This window comes from Microtus oregoni, unplaced genomic scaffold, assembly GCF_018167655.1.
Source record: "Microtus oregoni isolate MIOR12 unplaced genomic scaffold, Mior012 000003F_ref0000135, whole genome shotgun sequence".
NCBI lineage: Eukaryota > Metazoa > Chordata > Mammalia > Rodentia > Cricetidae > Microtus > Microtus oregoni.
In genome coordinates, this window is record NW_024543062.1 from 4192744 (window position 1) to 4219390 (window position 26647).

Below are 26647 nucleotides of genomic sequence, written 5' to 3' on the forward strand. Positions count from 1 at the left end.
TCTTCAGTCCAGTCCTTCTCCCGGGAGTCCTCCCCCACCCCCTTAGCAGAGCTACACTGACTAACTTTGGCTCATGGCTTTGAGTTCAGGTCCATGGGCTGCCCCATACCCTGTGTGGAGGGATTTCCTGCTGCAACCCTTATTTCCTGTGCGATGGAGCCACCCGCAGTGAGCCAAGTTGACAGAGACACAAACCTCTTTTACACCGGACTGAACCTGCTGCTGGAGAGCAGAGCCACCGAACAGGGTTTGTTCCTGTTAGCCCAGAGAAGGGCAAAATCTGTGACTCTGACTTTTCTTGACTCCTGAAGCTTCCGCTCTGAGCATGCAATGTGCTGGTCTCTCCATTTCTGCTCCCTGCCCCCCTTAGGGCTGCTGCAGATTGTGCTGGTGTGCTTAGAGCTTAGCGTCAGGCCCCATGGCGAGCACCTATACTATCAACGCCACCCCGTGTAAGGACTGAGATTGCCAGTCTCTTAGGAGAGGCTGGGCCATGCCCCTCTAAAGACATGCTTTAGGGAGCGCCTCAGGCATTTGCAAACCTTTATGCATCAGTCCTCTCTCATGTCGGATCCATCTCTCCTTCCCTGACATCTTTCGGTGTACATTTTTGTGATCAGATAGAGGGAGGGCTGTAGTACCAGAGACTGGTATTGACCTCAGGAATAAGAGAGCCCCAGCTGCTACAATGGAAAAGCAGGGCGAGCTCCTTTAGGACATCTGTGTCAGCTCGTCAATGGCCAGGCAGGGTGCGTAAGCCTCCCTCACCATTGTTTTATAGATGGCCGAGGGAGCTGGGAGGTCCACTAGGTGGCTGGCTGTCCTGACAACCTGTCCAGAAGCCCCAAGGCTTTGTAAAGGTGCGTCTCAGTGGAGCATCCTTGTGATTCAAGTCAGGGTACGGAGGCAGGAAGATTACAGGTTAGAGTCTAGCCTGGGAAGAGCAGAGCAGGAACAGCTGTGTCCACCTTTGGAAACTTCAAACCTCATGGGTCCATGCACTGGGGTGCCTTGCACAGGGTTGGACTCGCTTGGGGTTTCTTCTGGTGGTGCTGGAAGTGGTTTCAGAAGACAGGAGATGAAGAGCAGGAAATAAGAGATACAGGCTCACACTGACATGCTCAATGGGGTTCCTCTGAAGAGATCAGTCGCTGAGAGAAATCTGCAAGTGTCAAAAGGCCAACTGAGACTGGAGACCCATCTTCTGTGTTCTGCTTTTTCTTCCACAGGGAAGCACGCTGAGGAAACGCAAGATGTACGAGGAATTCCTCAGCAAAGTCTCCATCCTAGGTCAGTGATCCTGCTGCTCATAGCCTCTCTGCAGCCTCCCGTGAGTGCCTGCAGACAGCCCACAGCTGCTTCTCCCTGTATGGCTGATAGGTCATCTCTGCTTAGCATTATGCAGGTTTGGGACATGCATACTCACATGCAAACACAGACACATGTGCGTGCCTCCCATAGGAGTGGCAGTACATGCTCACATACACACACCACACATTCACCTATCCGCATATACTTGCACACATGCATACGCACACACATAGACATAAATATGGCATGCATTCATATGTATATGCACATTTGTGGTCCACGTTCATAGCACACACATTCATGCATATGAACACACACACACACTGCATGTTCATATATGTGCACATTCGCGATGCACCTTTATACAGGTGCATGTACATACCCTGCTACCTGTGAGCATGAATGTCATCCTGCCAATGTCCCCATCTTTTCCAAACTGAGTCTGCTTATCTCTCTTTCTGTCTTTGGTGCCATCATCCCAGCGCCATGATTCTGAACTGAAAGTGAGTTCTTTGTTCTCATCGCTGGAACCTTGCGCTAAGTGTCTTCCCCCTCCTTTTGGCTCACCTTGAGCATGGCTTCTTGGTGACATCACTGCCCTTCCAAGGCCACCTTTGTGTTCCATCCCTGTGGCCTGTGGACGGCTGTGGGTTGTACTTGCATCCTGGGTTCATGTGCACAGTTGAGTCGCTCAGAGACCTTAGGAGAAGATGGGGATAAACTGGTTCTGAATACGAAGGCGGGCTCGGCTTGGCGCCTGTCCCTCTCAGTGCCTCTTGGACACAGAGGCTCTTCATACACTTTGTCCTACTGCTACAAAGGCGCCTCCCTTCCTGTCCTTGATGAATTGCTGTAATCCTCATTTATTCATTGTCGTGAGATACTCGCAACAGCCTGGCTCAGGGAACCAAGCCCAGCGGCAGGGTGTGCAGGCCACGACTTAGGACCTGCTCTTTGCCTCAGCAGAGATTTATCCCCACAGGCAGTCGCTTACCACCCCCATCCTACTCCCGGCCAGCTGGGTCACTGCGGTCCCTCCCTGCTTCTGCCTCTACCTGTATGTGCGTGGTTTAAATGTTCTCAGATGTGTTGTTTCATTTAAAATTCTGGGGCCAAATACTGGCTGTCTCCCTTACAGCTATTTCAGTTTTCACCCAAGATTTATGATGTTTGGAGATAACGCTTTGGCAAGTCTTGTTTCCCAACCTTGAATATTGCATATTTTAAATGCTATTGGGGGAAAAGCATATCCTTAAAACATGTATGGAGAGCAGGGAGGTGCTGCTGCTATTGAAGTCCAAGCCTTGGACATATTAGGCAAGCATTTTATTGTTGAACCCTAGTCCCTCACTGGGGGATTCTAGGCAGGGGCTCTACCACTGAGCCACACCCCAGCCCCTCACTGGAGGATTCTAGGCAGGGGCTCTACCACTGAGCCACACCCAAGCCCCTCACTGGAGGATTCTAGGCAGGGGCTCTACCACTGAGCCACACCCCAGCCCCTCACTGGAGGATTCTAGGCAGGTGCTCTACCACTGAGCCACACTCCAGCCCCTCACTGGGGGATTCTAGGCAGGTGCTCTACCACTGAGCCACATTCCAGCCCCTCACTGGGGGATTCTAGGCAGGGGCTCTACCACTGAGCCACACCCCAGCCCCTCACTGGGGATTCTAGGCAGGTGAGCCACACTGCTCACCTACAGGTAGCATCCTAACTACAGCCTCTATTGCAGTGTTTCATATCCACATTCCCATTCTTCATCTGTTTCTATAATTTTGCTGAAAGTGACCTTATTCCACAATGGACAATATGCATTTCTACATTACTGTGAAGAGACACCGTGACCATGATGACTCTTATAAAGGAAAGCATTTAATTGGGGCTGGCTTACAGTTTCAGAGGTTTAGTCTATTGTCCTCATAGTAGGTAGCATGGCAGTCTGCTGGCGGAAATGGTAGCAGAGAGTTCAGCATCTGGATCTGAAGAGAGTAGGAAGAGAGAGACCCTGGGCCTGGCTTGGGCTTTTGAAACCTTAAAGCCCACCCCCAGTGACACACTTCCTCTAACAGGGCCACTTTCAAGTAGTGCCACTCCCTAATGACCAGCATTCAAATATTTGAGCCTATGGGAGCCATTCCAATTCAAACCACAACACAGCCCAAGCTTACCTCCAACTCACTATATAGTCAAGGTTGGTATTGAAATTCTCTGATCCCGTGCCTCTATTTCCCAAGTGCTGAGATGACAGGCCTGAGCTAATATGCCTGGTCAGATAGTTTTTAAAAAAAACTCGCAGCAAGTCACCTGTGGCAATATACGTCTGTCGGAAAGTTGAGGCAGGAGGATTATAAAAGTTCTAAAGTCAGTCTAGGCTACATTGTGAGATGTGTCTCAATAAATGAGAGGGGAGGAGAGAAAGTGAGAAGGAGAGAAAGAGGAAAAGAAAAAAGAGAAGCAGACCCACTACTGTGTCTGGAGTAGACTCCCTGCCTGCACTGCACAGCTGGGTTCCCTGTGGCCTGGGGTTCATGGAGACGTGGCTCTTTTGCAGTGTGGGGGCACAAGCAGGGGATTTAGGGAAGAGATATTTCCCTGCTAACCTAGATCTAAAATGAATGCCTTTTTCAATTTTTATTTTTAGCAGCTGGCCTACATATGTAGTGTCTAAGCGTAGGCCAGAAAGGTTTCTTTCACTGCGAGGGGGCGGGGAGGGGTACAGTTAAAAAGGTGACCATGGTTTTCTCATAGCAAACTCCCATATTATTATGGTTTTTCTTTCTTCCTATCTGGGGGCCGGGGATGGGCAGTTTCAGGGATGGAAGGTGTGAGCAAGACAGCCTCGGCCTGCTGAGTCTCTAATCCTTTAAAGATAAACTCGGCATCAGAGTTAAGTTTTTTTGCCCAGTGTAGTGGTAGGTGTGTCCTTTCTGAATGTCACAACAGCAGTGCTGGTCGTGATGCTCGTAAACCCAGCATTCAGGGAACGGAGGCAGGAGGATTGATTGCTGGGAGGCTAGCCGGGGCTACACAGGGTGTCCTAGTTTCATTTCTGTTGCTGTGATGAAAACACCCTGACAAGAGGCAACTTGGGGGAGAACGGGGTCTGGGGTAGAGCTTCTCATGGAGAAGTCCCAGTGGCAGGGACTTGAGGCAGCTGGTCACATGACATCCACAGCAAAGGCGGAGAGAGAATGAATGCTTGTATGCTTAGGGTCCAGCTGGCCCCCTCTACTCTTACACAGTCGAAGACTCCAAACTAGGGAATGGTGCCGCCCATTCAGGCAGGGTCCTCTCACATCCATTAAGGAATTAAGACAATCCCCCAGAGACATGTACATGGTCCAGCCTGATCTAGACCATCCCTCCTGAGACTTTCTTCCCAGAGTATTCTCATTATTTAAATTGACAATTGAAACTAGCCATCACACGGTGAGTTCAAGCCCAACCTGGAATATAGAGTGAGACCCCATCTCAGAAACAATCAAGAATCTGAAGAGATTGCTCCGCAGTTAAAATGCTTGCTGTGTAAGCATGAGGACCCGCGTTTGGAACCCAGCACTCACATCACTGCTGGCTGAGTGTGGGAGCCTGCCTATAGTTCAAGTCTCTGGAGGCGGAGATGGGATCCCAGAGCAAGTTGGCTAGCAAGAGACTAATTATATCAGTGAGCTCTAGATTTGATTGAGAGACCCTACCCCAATAAATAATGTGGAAGAACAACGCAGGACGATTCCTGGCATCAACCTTGGTCCACCTCCACATGCATGTGCAACTTTGTGAAGAGGCATCACACACATACACACACACGCACACACACACACACACACAGAGACACAGACAGACAGAGAGAGACAGAGAGAGACAGAGAAACAGAGAGAGAGAGAGAGCGAGAGAGAGAGAGAGAGAGAGAGGAGAGAGAGAGGAGAAAGAATAAAAAGACATACAAAACAATTGCTACATCAAATCAGCTCCCAGTCCTTGTCCTGCTTTGAGGGTGATGATACTGAGTGGGGCATCCTACTTGTGTTAGTGAGTCGTCTAAAGTACACGTAGTTGTGGAACCCGGCTGTGAGTCCATTCTTTGCAAAAATTATTAGTTAATTAATTCAGTCCTACTTTTTTGGAAAGTAATTTCTCCTTAAAGTGAATATTGACTCTATTTTCAGTATCTGCTGTTTACCTTATGGAGCCAGTGATGACTATTTTCAAACTGCATTTCCCATGAAAAAATTAAATAGGAGTCAAATGTGTGTTGCATTATTATTATTATTTTGTATTGAGGATACAACTCAGGATCTGGCACATGCTAGGCAGGTGCTCTACCACTGAGCCACACCCCAACCCCTTACTGGAGGATTCTAGGCGGGTGCTCTACTATTGAGCCCCTCACTGGGGGATTCTGGGCAGGTGTTCTACCACTGAGGCACACCCCAGCCCCTCACTGGGGGATTCTAGGCAGGGATTCTACTGCTGAGTTTCATTTTACTTTTTATTTTGAGACAAAGTCTCACTAAGTTGTACAGATTGCCCTAGAACTAACTCACTATCCTAGGTGTGCCTCGAATGTAATACTCCTGCCTCAGCCTCCTGAGTAGTTGTGATGCAGACCTGTGCTCCCACCACCAGCTTACAGAGTCCATCTCGGATAGACCCTCATGGCAAGAGGTGCCAGCCCCTGTGTTGAAGGGTTAGAGCTGGTTTCAGTGTTCTGTGGTTTCTACTGCAGCATTGTCTCCTCTAAAGAGCGTCATCTCAGATCGCCATCAGGAGTCTGAGGATTGGGCTTTCTGAGGCTACATCCAAGGACCCCATGGTAGTGGGGTGTGACCTCTGACCCCTTGTGTCTTCTTGCAGAGTCCCTGGAGAAGTGGGAACGCTTGACTGTGGCTGACGCCCTGGAGCCTGTGCAGTTTGAAGATGGAGAGAAAATCGTTGTTCAGGGGGAGCCCGGGGATGACTTCTACATCATCACAGAGGTGGGTCCTGTGCAGGCCGTCGGTGCCTCGGGTCTCTGGGGTGCCCGAATGGAGGCTCGTGATGCTTTGGCCTACTCTCTACGCCCTCACCTAGAACTGCCACCTCACAGTTCCTCCCCCAACTCTCCACATGGGAGACCTGGGCGATGGTCCACATCCTGGCCACTGCATGGTCTGCTGTTGAGATAAAAGGAGTATCTCCTTTAAAATGTTGGCGGGTGTGATGGCACTACATAACACACACACACACACACACACACACACACACCACACACACACACACACACGCCTGTGCAATGGGGAGAGATTATTAGACGGGTGGATGGAGTCCACCTCAGAGCCCTGGTTTTCGATGTGTGCAATGGGGGAACGATGCTTCATGTACACTGGATCTCTGTGCAGTAGTCAGCTTCCATTGCAGTACCTAAGACAGCGTTGTAGGAAGAGAAAAGCTTACTTGGGCTTGTCTCAGGGATTTCCGTCTTTGGTCCCTTGGCTCTGTTGAGTTTGGGCCGGTGAGGCTGAACCAGGGGTAGAAGTTCATGGTGGGGCAGAGCTGCTCACTCTATGGGGGAGAAACAAGAGTGGGCTGGGGCCCCCCAATGCCATCTTCAGGGGCATTTCCCCAGTGACCTCCCAATAATCTCCCCACTGCCCCCAAGAGTACTGTCAGGTGTTGTAAACTAATCCTTCCTTAAGGTCCTTTGGTTGGAATTTTGTCCTACCATGCGATGTTGGAGGCATTGGGAACCTTCTCTGGGTAAGGCTCAGGACACTCTTGACAGGAACCTATAAGCTCAGGGAGCTCACAGGTGACGTGGTGGGGACTTGCCCCTTCCCTGACTGGCTGAATGAATGCAGTCCTGCTTGAATGGGTGTTGGCCTCAACCTTAAGTCACCAAAGACATCAGAAAGTCTGGGGTCCATGTCATGCTGAGAATAATGTTCCTGATGCCCTCCTTGCCTTCAGAGAAGGAGACTCATTCTGAGATTTTTTTTTTTTTTTTTTTTTTTTTTGGTTTTTCGAGACAGGGTTTCTCTGTGGTTTTGGAGCCTGTCCTGGAACTAGCTCTTGTAGACCAGGCTGGTCTCGAACTCACAGAGATCCGCCTGCCTCTGCCTCCCGAGTGCTGGGATTAAAGGCGTGCGCCACCACCGCCCGGCTTGAGATGTTTCTTTAAAAAAAAAAAAGAGGAAGATGGCCAGTGAGGTGGCCCAGCAGATAAACACTTGCTACCAAGCCTGAAAACCTGAGTTCAGTCCCTGGGACCCACATGGTAGAGAACACACCACACACACACACACACACACACACACACTTGCATATATATATGCACATGCAACATACTCGCACACACACACACACATGCACACATACTCACACACACATACATAAATAATGTAAAAAGAAGTGATCACTAGAGCCATGAGCAGAACAGAAGACTGTTCTAGTCAGGACTAGAAGGAGGCCACTTCCTTCATCCCAACATCTCAATCCCCAAGACTCAGGCCTATATACAGGCCAAAGCCATAACCTTTGCATTACTACCTCTCTGTGTGTGTGGTAGTGGTAGTGGTGGTGGTGGTAAAGTTGGCTTCACACAGACCCAAGGCCCAAGAGGCCACCCCTGACCATTTTCGAAAGAAAGACATCTATCTGACAATCATCCAACAGAACACAGTTCAGGCTCTAAGGTCCAGAGTGACGGCTGATATCCCAGTGGATGCAGAACTCCCAGCATGCCTGGCATGAGGGCATCTGCCCCTAGCCTTGCCCCCAGTGTTGCCTCCTGTCCCCTCCCCACCGTTCTGACTCTTTCTGTGTTTGGTTACGACTGTGGTCTTGTGGTGCTGTACTGAGTGCCTGTCGGAGCCCAAAGTGGTGTGCTGTAATCACACACACCTGTAATCCCACTATTCTGGAGACTGAGGCAGGAGGATTGGGGGTTCTAGGCCAACCGGGGCCACATGGAATGACCTTGTCTCAATGAGGAAAAAAAGTGTGTGGGGGTGACAACAGTGGCAGGAGGGAAGTCAGGCAGTCCCAATGACCCTCTTGTCTCTATGCCCCCAATTCTGGGCTTACAAGGATATGCTACTTCCCCTAACTTTTTATGTGATGCTGGCATCAAACTCGGGTCCTCATGTTTGTCCAGTAAACACTTGGCTGACTGAGCTGTTCCCCCCCCCCCCCTTCAATCTTCTCTTTGGCTTTCTGAGATAGAGTCTCACTCTATAAATCAGTTTGCCCATACCCTGCTCTGCTTTCTGTATTCCATGTGTCCCTCCTCTCTCTTCCTGTCTCTCTACTGAAGGTGTGAGATTTGACCTCAGGGTGCCCCTGCTTTTCCAGGAGGCTCTGCTGTTTGTGGACAGTGTGCAGGCTGCCAGTTACCTTGGGGGAATCTCAGACAGGGGTGCTGAGCTGAAACCTGCTTCTCTGTAAGTCCCCAATGTCCTCAATGCAGAACGGATTCCAAGAAGGCTACTGCTTCCCAGGGTGGCCTCACATCAATCAGCTTCCCCCTCCATTGAGTGGAGACGAGGGAGAGGCTGGGCCTTGTTCACATGAACAGCATATTGTCTAGGCCTCCGAGACGTAACCCAACCCCAGGGAAAGGTATAGTTTTCGCAGCCTTATAAAATGTGTTTGAAGTGGTCTCCTTGGCAACGTGGCTTTCCCCCCACTACTTCCTCTGTGATCGGCTGAATCTGGCAAGTCAACCCACAGACCCCAGGTCCGCGGGGATCAGAGCCGCTTAGAACCAGAATGTGCCGCAGGAGACAGTACAGCTTATTCACATGGCTTGGGGGTGGCTGCGGCCACATCTAAGCCAGATGTGCATCCAGGCTCAAACCCTCTGGGATGTGGGCAGGCGCGCCCAGCTGCCATGTCTGAGCTCCTCTCCTTGAGGCGTGAAGTCTCCTATTTCCTTCACTCCTGGGCTGCCCCCGCCCCTGCCCCCTCTGTCTCACAGCCTCATTCTGTAGTTGTCACATTTTCCTGGTGTGGATTTCCTGAAGTTGTTGTGTAAATTGTGTCCTTGTCAGCTCGAGGAGGACACCGTAGTCCTGGGAAACCTGGATGCGAATCCCACATCTCTATCTATAGCCTTGTCCTCCATCCCCAGTTTGCTGGGGGAGGGGGTTGGTCTCTACCTATCCCTAAACCTCAGACCTCTGAGAGCTACAGGATGTCACTTTGGCAGATTAGGAAGTTGGATGGCCAGCTTTTGTGCTCCGTGGGGGTCTCTGCAGGGTGGAGCCCTCTGAGGCCACGTAACTTGTTTCTCATTGCTATATTCACACCAGCTGTCCCCGAGCTGGATGGGGAAGTTTGCCAGTCTCTCAGACACCTGATCCTCAGAGCTTCTAGAAAACACTCAGCAGCCAGGGCAGGAGCTGGGCGTGCCTCCCGTAGGCACGCCCACTGGTGGGAGCCAGGCGCCTAGAACACAAAGGTGGAAGGCACTGGCCAGCCGTGGTGAAGGGCCCCACTGCTTGCTGAGCTCTCCCCCCGCCCCCCTCGCCCCCCCCCCCCCCCCCCCCGCTGTATCACCCTCCTGCTTTGCGCCTCCGCGTGCAACCTAGGGTGGGGTACCTGGGGCCAGGAGCCCTTGAGATGGGACAGAGCCTTTCCTGGGTCTGCCCCTGTGTTTGGCAAGCCGCAGACTCTGGCTGGCCTCCCAGTGGGGGGTACTGTGGGCCTGGACCGGACCTGCCAGAACCTGGAGGCAAGGATGACCTCATCTGGATCCAAGGTCTCCCACAGCTCTCCAGGAAAACCCGAGAGGAGTCGGGCAGGAGCTGGGTGGGAGAAGTGAGTTCCCAGCAGCTCAGATTCCAGACTCGCATTCCTCAATTTAAGCTGCCACCTCCCATTCCTGCGCCCCGAGCGTCCAGGGAAGCAGCTGGACCGGGAAGGATAGCTTCCCATAAAATCCCAAGACTGAAATTGGGCAGCATGGAAGTCGTTGCCATGGGAACATTGGATTGGATTTATCTCCTTGCTTAGCAAATTAATTTTATGAATGTCCACAGTGTTGAAGGGACTATAAAACAACACGTCTCTCAGCTGCCCCCAGGCCTGGGAACACAGCCCCTGACATCAGAGTGCTTGCCTCCATGTTGGGGCCCGAGAGGGCACCTTTGCAGACCTGCAGGAAGAAGGCCAGACACACACTGTACCCTGGCGCCCCTGAGGGACATGTTTGCTCTGCTCAGGGTCGTTGAGTCTGGACCTGTGCCGGCCCCTACTACACACCAGGCACTGTGTCTCCATGCAGTGTATTTATGCCTCAAACTCACTGTCCTTACTTATTGTCTCTGCTGTTCTCACGGCTCCTTGAACTGTTTTTCATGTCATTCTGTTGGTTCCTATGCTCCTCTCTTTGGGAGTAGTGCCTGGAGAAGGTTTGGGGCCTGCAGGAGATGTGCAGAACCCGTGCCTCAGATATTTCTCTCGAGCCAGCTTCCTTGGCTGTCGGCAAGGCAAGCACCAAGGCCACCCTTGTGAGGGGTTTTAAGTGAGGCAGACACTGTAGAAGGACATGCTGGAAGGAGGTTTGGAAAGGACACTGTATTTCTTCAGTTTAGGACATCTCAGAGAAACAGACAGTAACTGGATTTGGGGAGTAGAGTCTTAGGTCTGGGGTCTGGGGTGGAAGTGGCTAGGCAGAAGGACTGCAGAGGATTCTGGGACTTGGGCAGTTGTTGGAGCCCTGCTAGCCAGGGCCTTTCAGGTTGTTTTATTCTGGGTTTAGGTGGTCATTCGAATTCTTGTCAAGAAATCACATTGGATTCTTGTCAAGAAATCATATTGGATTGCCTGTGTAGAATAAATTGAACAAGGGATTGGGGTAGAAGCAAGGTAGGGAGAAAGGCGAGAAGTTCTTTCCAGGTGACAGTCTATTGTCCTGAGGGGGGAAAACCCACCAGAAGATGAGGAAGAGGAGGGCAGGCAGGGGATTGGGGATCTGCTGAGACTGGACCACGACGTAGAGAGGCTGCACAGAGGGCCCTTGGCAAGGACTCTCAAAGATCGTTCGCTGGCTCTGGTGTTTGATGTACATGTTGCTGGGCACGTCTGGCATGGGAGCACACGAGGTTAGAAGTGTCTGTTGTTGTCAGATTGCATTGTTGGGTGCATGTACCATGCACGTTATGTTGCATGTTGCCTGGATGATCTACACTCTTCTCACAAGTCAACGGGGCATCCAGTGACTTGGGATCCCAGGCCACGGGCACAGCTCCGGTGGGGGTGGGGGCTCCCAACCAGCTATCTGAAACCTAAAAGCCTTATATTTGCCCCTGTCTTGGAAGACACGCTGAGCGTGGCTGTCAGCTAATTGCGCTGTCCTAACCTGGTCTGGGCTTGGGGAACATCCATCCATAGTGGAGACGCAGCTCTGTTCTTCTGCCTTAAGGCCATGTGAGCAGGATCTCCTCAACCCCCAACCCAGGAGAACTGCTATGTCATGGGGATTTGGGAGGCACAGTTGGCAATACTGTGAATTTGCCTCTGGGCTGGACTGGAAGGAACTCCCAAGAGCCAAACAGGGCTCATAACTTGCCTGTGCCTGTTAATTCCAAGGTGTGGGGGCTTTCTCGAGTGGGGGCGTTGCTCTTACCCTGTGTGTCTGGCACAGGGTGATCTCATTCACCAGTGGTTTCCAACTTGTTGGCCGGAGCCACTGGGATGAGCTGTCAGGATTCCCTGGGAAGTCTGGCTTCACCATGCCTGCACCACTGGGTAATCATGATTGCCCACTGCTCAGACCCCACCCAGTGGACCAGGGAAGCTCCTAAGAGCATAGCCCACCAAGGAGGACCAGGGATGCTCATCCATGTCTTTCTCATGGGAAGTTAACATGGTCACTTTGAGTCAGCGGGGCTCTGTCTTCCCTTTCGCTCGATGTGGGGAAAAAAAATCCTCCTAGGGCTTATTTGCCATGACTCCATCCTGGGTCCATCACAGCTCCATTTCCTAGTGGCTGGGATGTTGGGTGCTACAGCTCACAGGGAAGGGAGCAGGGGAACCTCCTCTCTGACCGAGATGGCCATGCCATACTGACTCACCATGGACAATCTGACCCTCCAGACGCACACGCCCTATCGTTTGGTTCCAGAGAATTCCGATGAGACTCTGAGTCTCTGCAGTAGGCTGCTGGCCAAGACTGCGACCCTGTCTCAAAGGAGAAGCTAATGTGAGGGCTGGGAATGTGCTCCTGTGGTAAAGTGCTTGCCTAACACACAAAAAGCTCTGCGTTCTGTCCTTATCACTGCATAAACTGGGTGTGAGGACACACGCCTGTAATCCCAGCACTTCGGAGGTGCGACCCGCAGGATTAAAAATTCAAGGTCATTCTCGGCTAGGCGTCCAGTTTGAGGCCAGCCTGCGCTACAGGAGACCTTGTCTCAATGAAGAAGAAGGAGGAGGAAGAGGAGGAGGAGGGAAAAAAGTAGAACATTCCTTCCCAAACCAGTGTCAGAGGCATATTGTTCCCATTCTTCCAGCTTCTCCAGAGACCCAGCAGCCCCCACATCCCAGGCTTCGCCTGCAGACACTGGAATCCAATTTCCCATCATCTTTACCCTGCCAGTCACACGTGTCCCCAGTGAGATACATGTGGAATGTATCTGCTGGCTTCCATGGTCAGGGATTACCCAGCTGAGACTCCTGGCTCCACGGAGGCGCCTTAAACACTGTGCAGAAGCAATTCCTATGAGGACAGATGTTTTGCTGGGAAACCCAAACAGATGCACCAGCCAGTCTGCATAAGCCAGCCATCGGTGGAGGCTTGAACCATTGCAGCCCATAGCTGCCCTCACAACCCTTCAGCCCCTCTGCTGCCCTCCATATGGGCCTTGGACCACCAGGAAGCAGGACTGGGCTGGGTTCATATCTAGCGCAGTGGAGAAGTGACCAGTGGGTTTGGCCAAGGAGACTCTCGTGCGCTGGCCACTGCTCACCCATAGCTCTAATGCTATCTGGGACTCAGCTCAAGGGCTGCTGATGAAAGATGGCTGTTGAGAGCACAGTGTGATCTCCAAACCCCCAGGAAATCGGTTGGGTCCAGTCAGGGCAGAGACAGCAGGAGTTGAGGGCTTGTCCAGCGCGATGGGTTTGGGCCCTGCCAGGTAAGGGGATGTGAAGGTGAGGGTAGGATCCCGAGGGCCTGTGCAAAACCATGGATGGGGTGAACTGATGTTGGGCACATAAACTTGGCATTCCAGTGGTTAAAATATCAATCACAAGGAGTTTACATTTGAACCGTATCTACAAGGACAGTTTGGTGGTATTGACTCCTGCAGGGTGTGGTGGTTGCACATCCGTCAGAATGTCCCAGCTAGGTTGAGGCAAGTGGATTTCATAAGCCCAGGATTTGAAGACAAGCAAGCCTGAACCGGGTGGTGATGCACACCTTTAATTCCAACACTCAGGAGGCAGAGGCAGGCTGATTTCTGCGAGTTCAAAGTCAGCTTAGTCTACAGCGTGAGTTCCAGGACAGCCAGGGACATAAAGAGACTACATAAAGAGACCCTGTCTCAATAAACTAACTAACTAAACTAACTAACTAACTAACTAACTAAACTAACTAAACTAACTAAATAAATAAATAAATACAAGTAAGTGACAAGCTTGAGTAATATAGCAAGACCCCATTTCAAACAAGCAAGCAAACATGCCCAGCACTCACACAGACAATACACATGTTCACACACATGGTATGTCCACCCACCATGTGACCAATACAGACTCACACACATGCAGAAAGCATGTGCCCTTTTCTCACACAGCACGCTATCACACGTACATACCTGTCTCTACACTCCTGTGCACAATGCACTCATACATGCAGATGTGTTCGCTCAGCACACAATCACACGCATGCAGCACACACACTCCTGGATGGACCCTCATTCGCAAATAGCACACAACCACGTGCATGCTTCACATACAACCATACACAATCATATGGCCACAGTACCTGTCCTCATGCACAGAACAGCGTGCACTCTCTCATGCACACGCATAGTACCCGCCATACAGCATTCATACTTGTGGGTACATGACACAAATACCCACACAGCATCTCACAACAGCTCACACACTCATGCCCATAGCACGAGTAGCCATGTTTGCAGGACACAATACACATGGTATGTTCATGTGAGCACCTAAACAGCACCCACACTCTTACATACACATCACATACACTCATGGGTGCACATGTAGCGCACCGGGCTGCAGGCTAGAGCAGCTGGTGGAACTCCTCTGGGGTCGGAAGTCCTGAGGTCTGGGCATCGTGTTGGCTATGGGTCTCTGAGAGAACAACCTGATCTCCATTTGAGTTTCTCCCCTGTCTGATAGGAGGCTTGACAGGTGGAGAGGCCATAACTGGAAAAGAAAACTGGAGCATGGCAGAGGCAGGAAGCTGTGCCTATCAGGCACCTGATGCACTCTGGACTTGTAGATGTGGGACATTAGTCCTAGGCTGTGTGTCAAAGGGCTAACTGCCCGTGCGGGCCCCGCCCAGCTGCACCTGGAGAGCAAGCTTGTATCCTTGGGGCCTGTGTTCTACTGGGTTGAAAGTAGGAGTATGTATGACAAGGCATATCCCATTCGGGGCATGGGACTCACTTAGACAAGGTGACTACAGGGCTCTAGACACTAGCTGGCTAAGAGGACGTTCCTGGCACACCCAGCCCAGCAGTGGATGAAGGGACAAAATCAGTTGTGGCAGCACTCCTTGGGAAGACCCTCCAGGGTTACAGTGAGTAGATGGTAGGTGACCTCTGGGCAATGGAGACCCTTGTAGAGTAGGTTCTGGAACTCTCTGCTGGTTGGGCAGGGATGGAAGAAAGTCAGATGGAGGGTGGTGAGGTGTGGACTATGGTGGGTGGAGGCGGCGGGACAATCACTGGGCTCAGTTACTTCGGGATGGCGGGTGTTGGGTGAGTCAGCCAGGATCGGGGGCAAATGATGGGGGAGATGAGCAAGGGGGTTTCCATCCTAGGGAAAGTCAGAAAGAGGGGTCCATCTATAGAGGAGGTCAGCAGGGGTGTCCATCTATGGAGACAGAGAGCAGGGGATCCCATTGTTAGAAAGGATAATGGGCCATCAAGAGCAGGGAGATCAGAGAAGATGAGGACCACTGATGATGATGTCAGCCAGGAGGAGGGAGCTTTGGTGAAGATCAGTAGGGATGGGGGTCGCTGATGTGGGGTCAGCCAGGCTGGGGACCATTGTTCAAGAGGAGTTCTGCAGAGAAAGGCATGGATGGTCTGAAGATGAGCTAGGATATGCATTCAAAAGCAGACACTAGGCCTCGCTCAAGGAAGCAAGGCCATGGCCTCTCCAGGTAGAGCTTGGCGGCTCATGCCCACCCCAGCAGCCCAGCAATAGTCTAGTACATCCATTCTACCTCTGCTTGACTGAGGTTTCCCGAGGCCGTGTGTAAGGCTGGCACACAGCCTGCTTCTCCAGCGGATGGTGGAGTGGGGTGGGTGGGAAGGGGAACTGAACCACAGAAGAGCACAAGGAGCAGGACCCTACATAACCAGGGGTGCCCACATACCGTCTCACTCTCTTGGCCCCCACCATTGTCTTGTTGACCCCTGCATGCCATGTCTACCTGCCTGGAAGTCTTGGAGCGTCATTAGAGCCCCTGTTTGTACACCTGCTGGACAGACTTAACCTTGGGGTGTGTGTGACAGAGATTGACTCTGCAGAAGGGACGCTCTCAACCCAGGCTTTGACTGCCTGGAGCTATGCTCCCTAGGCCCTCATTGGCACCTGTCCCCATCCTGGGAGCTGTGGCGCCAGAATCCAAGTTAATGTCTGTTTTCCCACTGGAGCTGCTGGGCCGTGCCTCCACCATAGCCCAGACCTCACGGATGAACCATTAAACACTGGCACAAAAGCTGACCTCGGCCGCCCACCAGGCTGGTGTGTTTGCTCAGTTGTCGAAAAGGCAGGCTGTAGCCAGCCGTGTTACAGACAGGCAGCCGAGCGAGGCACGAGGGGAGGGTGGAGCAGGGCACCTTCGCAGATGAGAGCCCAGGCTTCTTTAGTTGGGAGAAGCTACTCGACCAGCAGGAGCTCTAGGGAAAGTCATATGGCGGGCAGGGGTGTGTGTGGAGTGGGGGAGGGGGGTAAACGGGCTTTGCACGGGGTGGGGGTGGGGGAGCTGCAGTGGAAATCAGCTTCCACGTGGAAACCTGTTAATTGTGGTGATCACTTTCTTAAAACCTGTAGATGTTTTCGAAAAAAACAAACCAAACCAAAGCAAAAGACAAACACAAAGCCACAAAAACCTATGGGTGTGAGGGCTGCAGTTCTCCATGTGCAGGGTTGGATCCTCAGCACTGCAAGGGGGACAAAGCCTGACATGTTTAAAGTAGATGTTGTGGTCCATGCCTGTTAGTCCAGAACCTGGAAGGCTGAAGCAGGAGAGTTGAAAGTTTAAGGCCAGCCTGGTCTAAGAAATTAATTGGAGGCTTCATCAACATAGTAAACTTTGTCTCATAAAACAAACAAAAACAAAATCCAAACTTGGAAGCCAGATGTTATCCTTGGCCAGGCTGGGCTACATGAGAACCTGTCTATATTATTATTATTATTATTATTATTATTATTATTATTATTGAGGAGGAGGCTGGGCATGGTAGAGCCATTCCTGTAATCCGAGCCCCTAGGAAGCTGAGGTAGAGTATCGAAAGTTTGAGGGCAGCCTGGGTTACATGGCAAGATCCTGTCTCAAAATTAAAACAAGACCTCTGGGATATGTCTCCCAGGTTGCGGCTACCTTCATGCTCTGTGACTGCCCTTGTGTGTGTGAGTTCAGTCTTGGCATCCATGCAGGAAAGATGAGCCATGAGTGCTCACAGCAGCCGCAGGTCAGCCCTGGATCCCCGGAGCAGGACGGCTTTCACGACACTGTGGACAAGCACATGATTTCCATTTCCCTCCTCACTTACGTTCTCACCTCCCCACCCCGAGTGGAGCTGTTTCTGGGGGTCTCCAGTGTAGGCAGATATTATCCCTGCGGGGGATGGGCCTTCCATTCACAGCATGGGCACAGCTTGTGTGAATGAGCCCCAAAGGGTCCATGCGTGCTCCCAATGTGTTTGCATGCTTTTGTGGGTGCTGGTCCTCTGCGAGTACTGGTTCCCATGTACACACATCGCCCCATACACACAGGTATGTGTTCCCGTGGGCATGTGTGTCCCCATGTGCGCAAGTGTCCCCTTGGGCACGCCTGTCCCCGCGGGCCCCAGGCATGTCTGCAATGCATCTCCCGCACCTGTCTCCAATTGCTTGTGTCACTTCTCCTTTATGGATGGCGAGACTCACTTCCATGTATGGAAGTGAAACTCAGATTTTTTTTTAAGAAGATATTTCTTTAAATAAAGCAAATAGTTTTGCCTGTTCCCTGTTCCGGAGCGGAGGGTTGGTGGCCTCAGCTGTGCTTGGGGTCTGACTCCTCCCCGTTCGGGCTCAGCTCCTTGCTGTCGTGTGCAGGGCACTTCTCACGCAAATGTCTCTAGGTTATTCTCTCCTTTGCTGGTCTCGGGTTGTTTCTGGACTTGGGAGGACATGGGTGTTCATGCTCATCCCGGTGTGGGTCCCAAGCAGGGGTCTCAAGTTGGGAGCCTTCCTTGCACCCCCTCAAGATTAAGGCAGGTGCTGAGTAAATATGGCCGCCTGCCCTAAGTAGGCCCTTGCCAATACTCTGAGCTTGCCCTATTTTCAGTGTCTTGCCTCCTTCACCCTCATCTCCCTCTTCCCACCTTGGCCTGTTGCGACCCGCTTCTCACTCTCTGGGAGGGTTTCTGCACTGGTTGAGAGCTTTTGCTCTATGGTCACTCTGTGGCTAGACCTGGTTGACTGTCCCCAGTGTCTGAGCCCATGACTTGGTTTTCACTGAATGCTTAAGGTTCAAATCATGCTGGAGAGGTGGAGGCTGTGAAAGGGAGGGGCTTCAGGGCCAGGGTTGGGTATGGTGAGCAGGTATGAGAACCAACGGGAGGCAACTAGGCAAGAAGACTGCCTCACTTCTAGCTCCACCCATCTCCTCCCAGGATTTGGCTCCCAGGATGGATCTGGTTTACCCCGACTCCATCTCTGAGTGCTCAGTTTCCCCGTTAGAAGTGACCATGTCTTGAATCTTAAAAACGTCTCAGGAAGCATTAGAAAGATGGCTTAGTGGATGAAGGACTTGCTTTATAAACAAGAGGACTTGAGTTTGATCCCCAGAACCCACCTAAAAACCAAGAGTGGGGCATGCTCCAACAATCCCAACCCTGGGGAGGTGGAGACAGGAGGGCACCTGCTGGCCTGCCAGTCTAGCTGAACTGGTGAGATCCAGGGTCAGTGTCTCAGAAAATAAAGTGAAGACTGATTGAGGGAAACACTCAATTCAACTTCTGATCGCCACACGCTGGGCTCCGAGACATGGAAAGGGGAAGCCGGGGACCTGGCCTCATAGTGGTGGATCCCACATGGCCCCCACTGGTTTCCTTCTTGGGAAAGTCACACTTCCTCCTTAATGTTCTAGGGGGGAAAACACATTTTTTTTTTTAAGTCACAGCAGTTAAAAGGAAGTTTGTCGTCTGTAACTGTGCCCGTCATAGGCACCTAGGAGTGACGATTCCCCTGCATCACCTCGGAGCTCTCTGCCGCAGATTTGCCGCTGAGCTCGGATCTTCAATGAGGAAGTTGGAGACTATGAGCCAGCAGTTTGGCCATGGGTGTTTTCCAGGCCTGGGCCCTAGATGTGCCCTCCAGGATGTCTGGCCATTTCCGTGACGACTAGGAACACAGAATGGACCTTGAATTGCGAGTTGTTGTTGTTGTTTTCTAGGAGCTTCCCAGACAGGAGACAATGGCCTATCTCCAACAGATTTGGGGGCATGTGGAGGGAGCATACACTCCTTGCTGGCTTCTGCTTGCTGGCTTCACAGACATGGGACGTTAGGGTGAGGAAGGTGACATTCATGTTCCAGACAGTGTATTGGTCAGGGCAACAAAGGAGCTGCCATAACAAAGAGCCCCATAGCTACACAGCAGGAAGGACAGGGATGTTTCTGACTGCTCCACGGGGTCTGGGGACCAACAGCACAGGTGTGCCAGCCAATTGCCCTCCCTTCAAGGAAGCCAGGATCCCTAGGCTATGTGTAGGAGGCATGAAATCCCTTGCTGGCACCCTGCTCTGCAACTTTCACCCCCAAGCCCTCTCTGACTCCACCTCAGCGTCTTGTCAACTTCTCCCTAAGTGTGAGGCCACCGTATCTCTGGATGGCTCCTTTTAGCTTCTGGAGCTCAGCCTCATGGTCACTTTGTGTCTCAGCCTTCGTCTCTGTCAGGAGGCTGGCTGAGCTGGGAACTAAGCTCAGGTCCCCTGGAAGAGCAGCAAGTGCTCTTAACCACCGATTCATTGCTCCGACTCAAATGAATTGCTTTAAAAAATATATATTGATTTTTTTTTAATTTGTGGAGGGGCACAATGCATGTGTAGACTGTAAGTCTGGGCTACCAAGTCCAACTTGACATGAATGCTGAGGGTCAGACTAGGGTCTTCATGTAGCAGGCACAAACCCTCTATCCCCCAGTCCTAACATAGCAGAGTCAGCTCAGGGGCCCACCATGGTGAGCTGTGCTGACAGGTGGACTAAGCTCCTCCGTTGGGGCCCCTGGTGGGCATGAGCATCTGCTCCCTGCCCCTGCTTCCTGCTCACACTGGCAGCCCCGGAGTGGTCTCGTGTTTACATGCCCCGCTCCATCCATCAGCCGGATTCATAAACACGCAGAGGCCCAGAAGCCAGGCTGGGGATCCAGTTTCGAGGGTTTCTAAGGGTGCCTGGGGACTCCAGGCACTGTGGGCACAAGCTGCTGACCTGGGAGTCACTCATTAAACCAGGCACAGCCTGGCTACAGGCTCTAGCAAGTCTGGGTCTGGGTGAGCCTGGGTGATGAAGCCCACCTTGCCATGGAGTGCTATCTATGCCTGGAGAGTGGCTTTGGGGGGTGGGCACCTCATATCTAGGCATGGTAAGGGCCCCTGGAGACATGGAGGCCCTGAGGTGCCAGGAACAGCAACATCCCTTAGCTTCAGTCTCTGGGTGTTAACAAGATGGAGAAGCCCTCAGGCAGCTGCCTGTCTCAGGGACATGGAGGCTGATCAGAGTCTGTGGAAACCCAGAGCTAAACTCTGGCTCCTTGGAGGTGTGGATTGCGCACACCGCAGTGCTCGGTGTCAAACTCAGTTTAGTATTGTGACTGCTGGCCCTGACTGCTCTGTGAAGCCCAGGCTGGCCCTGACTGCTCTGTGAAGCCCAGGCTGGCCCTGACTGCTCTGTGAAGCCCAGGCTGGCCCTGACTGCTCTGTGCCTTGAATTTCCTATTCTTGCACCTGTTTCCTCAGTGCTGAGATTACAGATTTGGTCCACACCTAACTGCTTTCATTTCTTTTTTTATTCTTCTTTTCTTTTCTTCCTCCCTCCCTCCTTCCTTCTTTTCTCCTCCTCCGACTTTTTTTTTTGGTGTGTGTGTGTGTGTGTGTGTGTGTGTGTGTGTGTGTGTGTGTGACAGCGTCTGCTATATTTGCACGGATGTCCATGGGGTCCAGAAGAGGGTACTGGATTCCCTAAGAGCTGGATTTATAGGCAGTTTTGAGTCACCTGACATTAAGCTCTCTGGAAGGAAGAACAACAACTGCCCTTGAGCACTGGACCATCTCTCCAGCCCAAATAAATGTCATCCCCTTTACTTTTTTTTAACATTTACTTATGTGTGGAGCGGTAATACATGTGTGGAGGTTGAAGAATAGCTTTCAGGAGACAGTTCTCTTCTTCTACCACGTGGGTCTTGGAGATTGAACTCAGGTTATTAGATTTGGTCACAAGCGACTTTACCCACAGGGTCAACTCCAGGTCTCTTTTTCCTTTTTTTTTTTTTTTTTTTTTTTTTTGTGAGCATTTTTGTTGTTATTTTGCTTTGGCTTTGTTTTTGTTTGTTGGGCAGGAATTTTGATCAGGGTCTCACTATGCAGTCCAAGATGACCTCCAACTCACCGCAACCCCCCTGCCTCAGCTTCCTAGATTCTAGATGTGAATCACCACAGCTGACTCAACTCTGCAGTTCTTACTGGGAGTGACTGGCGATGTTGAAAGCCATTCTCCATCTTCTAAGGCCCTGGAGGTGGCAACTGGGGATACTGACTCTGGAAGTCTTGACCCAGAAGGAGCCAAGGTCCAACCATGTGCGCTGCCCATCTCAGAAGTAGCATGCATGAGGACAGGAGGCATTTGGCTGCCAAGACATCCCGGGTGCCCCGGCCTTGTCTTTAATGTTCCCAGAGGCCAGTGACCTACTGCAGCTGCCCTGTTAATCATTGAGCCAGCTTCATCTGTAGACCCACTGCCCTCTTGGGAGTAAGGAGGGGCTGCATAGCTCAGCAGGTGTGTGACCCTGAGACCATGCTCCTCCCTGCCTCCCTGGAGCCCCCCCCCATGTGACGGGACAGCTCATTGTCCTTAGGCCGCAGCCCAAGGTCAGCTCTCAGCATAGTGACAAGGCACTGGCACCCTTGGGACCATCCTCACAGTCACTCCCAAGGCCTCTGGGGGAGGTGCTGGGTAGGTCCCCATTTGGGGGAGCTTCTCTTGTGTCAGTAAAAGCAGGGTTCAGACAGGAACCTCTAGTCCTGTAGGTGTCTGGGAGGAGGCATTGGTAAGCTGCAGCAACTCAGAGCTCAGCTCTCAAGGGAGTCTGCCTCCCTGAAGGCATGGCGGACCCTATAGGAGGAGGGAGAAGCCCGCATGGAGGAAAGGAGCCAGGAAGAAGGGACAAACAGGGAGAGTCTCCTACTGCAGACTCTCCACATGCCCCTCCAACACATGCCCACCAAAGCAAGCGATTCCCCAAGTGTGATGTACCCCAACAAGCAGCGTCCAACATGCCCTCCTAACAACTGACCTACATGTTTGCTTGACTTCTGCCTGTCTCCTCTCCCATAGGGCACTGCTTCGGTCCTCCAGCGACGATCCCCCAATGAGGAGTATGTAGAAGTGGGGCGCCTTGGGCCCTCTGACTACTTTGGTGAGTTGGGGTCCCCCAGTCAAGATATGGCGTCCCATTTGGGGCCCTGGGTCGGGAGCTGCAGGGGTTTCGTGAGGCCTCAGGGTGACTCTGGAGGGTAGGGAAGCCACAGGCAGGTGTGAGAGAGGCCTCAGTTGGAGACACCTCACCCTGAGGTCCAGGACTGGCCTGAGTCCACAAGACTGGCAGCCCTGGGGGCCAGTTGCTGGTCTTGGGGAGAGCGGAGCCGTGGTGAGAGGCACAGGGACCATAAGCGGTTCACTCGTGTAGCTGCCGAGGAAGAGGGTCCTGAGTCGATACAGACCGTTCTCACAGCTGGAACTAGGTCATGAGGAGGCCTGAGCCACATCACAGTGTCTCCTGCATGCAGGGCTGCTAGGCAGATCACAGGACAATATTAACTCAGCTTGCATTTCAGAGAAATAACACAGTTTTTCCTGGTGTGTGTGGGGGAGTTCAGAAACGGTCTCGTGTAAACCAGGCAAACTCGGTGTGTAGCTGGAGATGACCTTGAATGTTTCACCCTCCTGCCTTTACGTCCGGAGTGCTGGATTCACAGGCATGATTCCCCATTTCTGGTTTAGGCAGAGCTGGGATGGAGCCCAGGGCTCTGTGCATGCTTGGCAAGTGCTCTGCCAACGAGCGACATCCCCAGTCCCTAATTCGTTAGCTTATATAAAATATTCCCAGTATTTCACAAGCCATATTTAAACTAGGGAAGAATTTGTGCTAGGCTGACTTGTGTAGTGCTCGCCATCCTAGCTATAGGAATGCTGAGGCAGGAGGATGGCACGTTCATGGCCTGTCCTAGGCAGCTTATTGAGATTCTGTCTCAAAATTAAAAAAAATTTTTTTTAAGGGCTTTGGCTGTATCTCAGTGGTAGCGTGCTCGGGCAACATGCATGAGACTGTGTTCAGTCTCCAGGTAAACACACATAGACATAGACAGACAGACAGACACAGACACACACACGCATGCACGCATGCACACATGCACACAAATTGCATTTGTAATTCAAGGTCAAGGCTGAAGATGCATGGGTTGAATGCCAGCACTGAGTAACCAGGTGTGGTAGTGCAGCTTGAAATCCCCAGCACTCAGGAGGGGAAAAGAGGATCAGAAGTTCAAAGTCATCTTCAGCTGAATAGTGAGTGAGTTCTAAGACAGCCTGGGAGGTACGGGACCCTGTTCTCAAGGAAACAAGAAGAGAAGGACGAAAATGCAGGTTCACCTGTCATCCCACTGGGAAGGAAGCCCGTTCTGGATCTTGACTTTCTCCTCTTGTCCCTCCAGGGGAGATTGCATTGCTGCTGAACCGACCCCGCGCAGCCACTGTGGTGGCCCGGGGTCCTCTCAAGTGTGTGAAGTTGGACCGGCCTCGTTTCGAACGCGTCCTCGGCCCCTGCTCCGAAATCCTGAAAAGAAACATCCAGCGTTACAACAGCTTCATCTCCCTCACTGTCTGAGCTTGCATTGCACCTGTACCCTTGTGGGGGTTCCCATTGTGGCCCAGTGACCCATTCCCCATGCCTGGGGCCTGGGAGCTGCTGGTTAGCAGCGAGGTGGGGCTGGTGCCTGGCATGGAGCCGCTCCCTTCTCTGGACTCACTTTTGAATAAATACCCATCTTGAGCATTTTAAAAATTAAGGGCAAGCAACAACTGCATCCCCAGACCAGGGAAGTGACAGCTGGCTCCCCCATAGTCACCCTGCAACCTTATTTTGGGGCTACCCTATCCCCTCTTCAAGTCTTTGGGAATTCTTATTTGGTCCCCATACTTGAACTAGCTCTGTGTCCTGCCAGGTCTCAAGACAGAGGGACTACAGCTACCCTTGCAGCTTTCCCCCAGGGCTGAAAGTTAGGACACTGTCCCTGGTCCCTTTTAGATTCTCCCAGGTGTAGGACAGATGTGTCAAAGGGAAGTGTCCTCAAATGGACACTCAGGTTTGAGAGCAGAAACAGAGGGTGAGGAAAGACATTCTTGGTCCCTGCCCACTACCCTCAACTCTCAGAAAGACCCCTGATGGGCCCAAGTAGGTTCCAGCCTCCTAACTGACCCCAGAAAGTCAGGAGGTAGTATCTTAAACTAGTCACTTGCCCTCATGGCTTTTGGAAAGTTCATTTCTGGATAGGCAGGGACCCTGAGCTCATGTCAGGACGATTGGCCAAGCCTGTGACCCCTCACTGGCTGGGCGCCCAGATTGAGCAGGAAGCATGGTGATGCGGGGGCTTTCCAAATGATTGTGAGTCTGGGCTGAGTCCCCATCTCCTGGAAGCTAGGAGTCACGGCTCTGTCAACCTGCCTATTGGAGATCCCGAGGGACAGCAAGGAACTCTGACTTGCTGGTTAAAGCTGTGGGTGCTGAGCCTTCCCCGGATTCATTGTGTAAAACCCGAGTCCCTGCCCCTGAAGCCCAAGCATCTCTTACCTGAGTCTCTCTGCTCCCTTTCGTGAGGGGAAGATAAGCTGAAACCAGGCTTAACCCCACATACTGAACCACCAGTGCAGTGTGATATGAGCCAGCCAGGCCTGAGGGCCACATGAGTGTCCACAACTGCTCAGTGTCTCCTGGGTAACCGGCATGTCATGACACAGGGTGATCAATCTTTTCTTGCCCCCACTGTGCACGTCTAGGGAGGTGAGCCTTCCGGCTGGCCATCAGCTCCTCCCTGTGTGGCCCTGGCTGTGTGTGTCCTGCCTGCACTGTGGACTATCTGTGGAATCTGTGGACATGCTCCTCCATCCCCTATTTATGTCACCAAGTGCTGCATGAGCTATTAAATGTGCAATGAAGAACCCTTTCCCGACCTGGGAGGCCTCTGTCTAAGTCTTTTGTAGATATGTGGGTCTTCTTATCTGTTCTGGCGTTTCCAAGTGATTAACACTGAGCCAGGGAGAGTTGGCTCAGCGGGTAAAGTTCTTTTACTGCAAATTTGAGGACCTGAGTTCAAATCTGCAGAACTCACATAAAGCCAGACAAGGTATCAGCCGTCTTTAATTTCAGGGCTCCTACAAGGTGGAAGAGGCAGACAGGAGAATCCCTGGAAATGCTCAGACCAGCTAGCCAGGAATTGTAAATAAGAGATCTTGTTCCCCAACCAGGGGAAGAGTGAGTGCAACTTCTGACCTCTGACCTACCTATGTAAGTCATGGTACACTCAAACACACACACACACACACACACACACACACACACACACACACACACTCTAAAAATCTCTAAAGCTAACCAGGAGTGGTGGTGTATGTCTTAAATCCCAGTATTTGGGAGGCAGAGACAGGAGGATCTCTGCCTGGTCTACAGAGCAAGTTCCAAGACAGACAGGGCTACACAGAGAAATTTTGTCTCAATAAACAAAAACAGACAGACAAAATAACTATAGCTGAGCCTGGATCAGTAGTAAAACATTTGCTTAGAATCGCCCCTGTGAGAATCTGGGAACACAGTTAGTGGTAGGGGGTGTGGCTCAGTGGTAGAGCACCTGCCTAGAATCCCCCAGTGAGGGGCTGGGGTGTGGCTCAGTGGTAGAGCACCTGCCTAGAATCCCCCAGTGAGGGGCTGGGGGTGTTGTTTAGTGGTAGTGCACATGCCTAACAAGGGTTCAATATCTCATGCTGCAGAAACAGTACATAAATTAAAAGTTAAAATGGCAAATGCATTTTGTCATTATCTGCATGCACAGTACATTGCAGCTCTCACTACCCCCTCCTACGGAGCTTCATCTTCCTACCTCCAATCCCACACATTAGATGTGAATGCCCCACCACCACCCCTACCTTTCTACCTTCTGTAATCCCATGTATCCAAACCAAAGTCTATCATCTATTTATCTATCTATCTATCCATCTATCTATCTATCTATCTATCTATCTATCTATCTATCTATTATCTACCTACCTACCTATTTATCTTCCATCCATCTATCTATTTAGAGACAGGCTCTCACTTAGAGCTCAGGCTGAGTGCAAACTCATGAAATCCTCCTGCCTCGGTTTCTTGAGTGCTAGGCTCATAGTCCTGCCTCACATGCCTGGCTAACTAGTTCCATTTCAGCATTGTCAGTTCAAATGGGAATCCATGCTGGCCAGACCCCTGTCTACCTCATCCTAGGGATGGGAAAGTAGACAAGGCCCAGCCCCGACCTTGTACCCCAACTGATTCTCTGTGGTATCCTGTATTGTAGGGATGAGGCCATGCTGTTGCCAGGCCAAAGGGTAGACTAAACCTCCAGAGGGAAGAGATTGGCTAGTG

General features: G+C 51.7%; 1 protein-coding gene across 4 annotated transcripts in view; it reads left to right on the forward strand.

Moving 5' to 3' along the window:
* The window catches only part of Prkar1b (protein kinase cAMP-dependent type I regulatory subunit beta), a 137914-nt gene extending 112723 nt beyond the window's left edge, over positions 1-25191 (forward strand). For all 4 annotated transcript variants that reach the window (XM_041648349.1, XM_041648348.1, XM_041648347.1 and 1 more), the window contains exons 8-11: positions 1230-1290; positions 6167-6288; positions 22312-22393; positions 23688-25191. In XM_041648349.1, the coding sequence (XP_041504283.1) occupies positions 1230-1290; positions 6167-6288; positions 22312-22393; positions 23688-23860 (438 nt within the window). In that variant the 3' untranslated portion in view covers positions 23861-25191. The remainder of the gene's footprint in view (positions 1-1229; positions 1291-6166; positions 6289-22311; positions 22394-23687) is intronic.
* The last annotated feature ends 1456 nt before the right edge of the window (positions 25192-26647 follow it).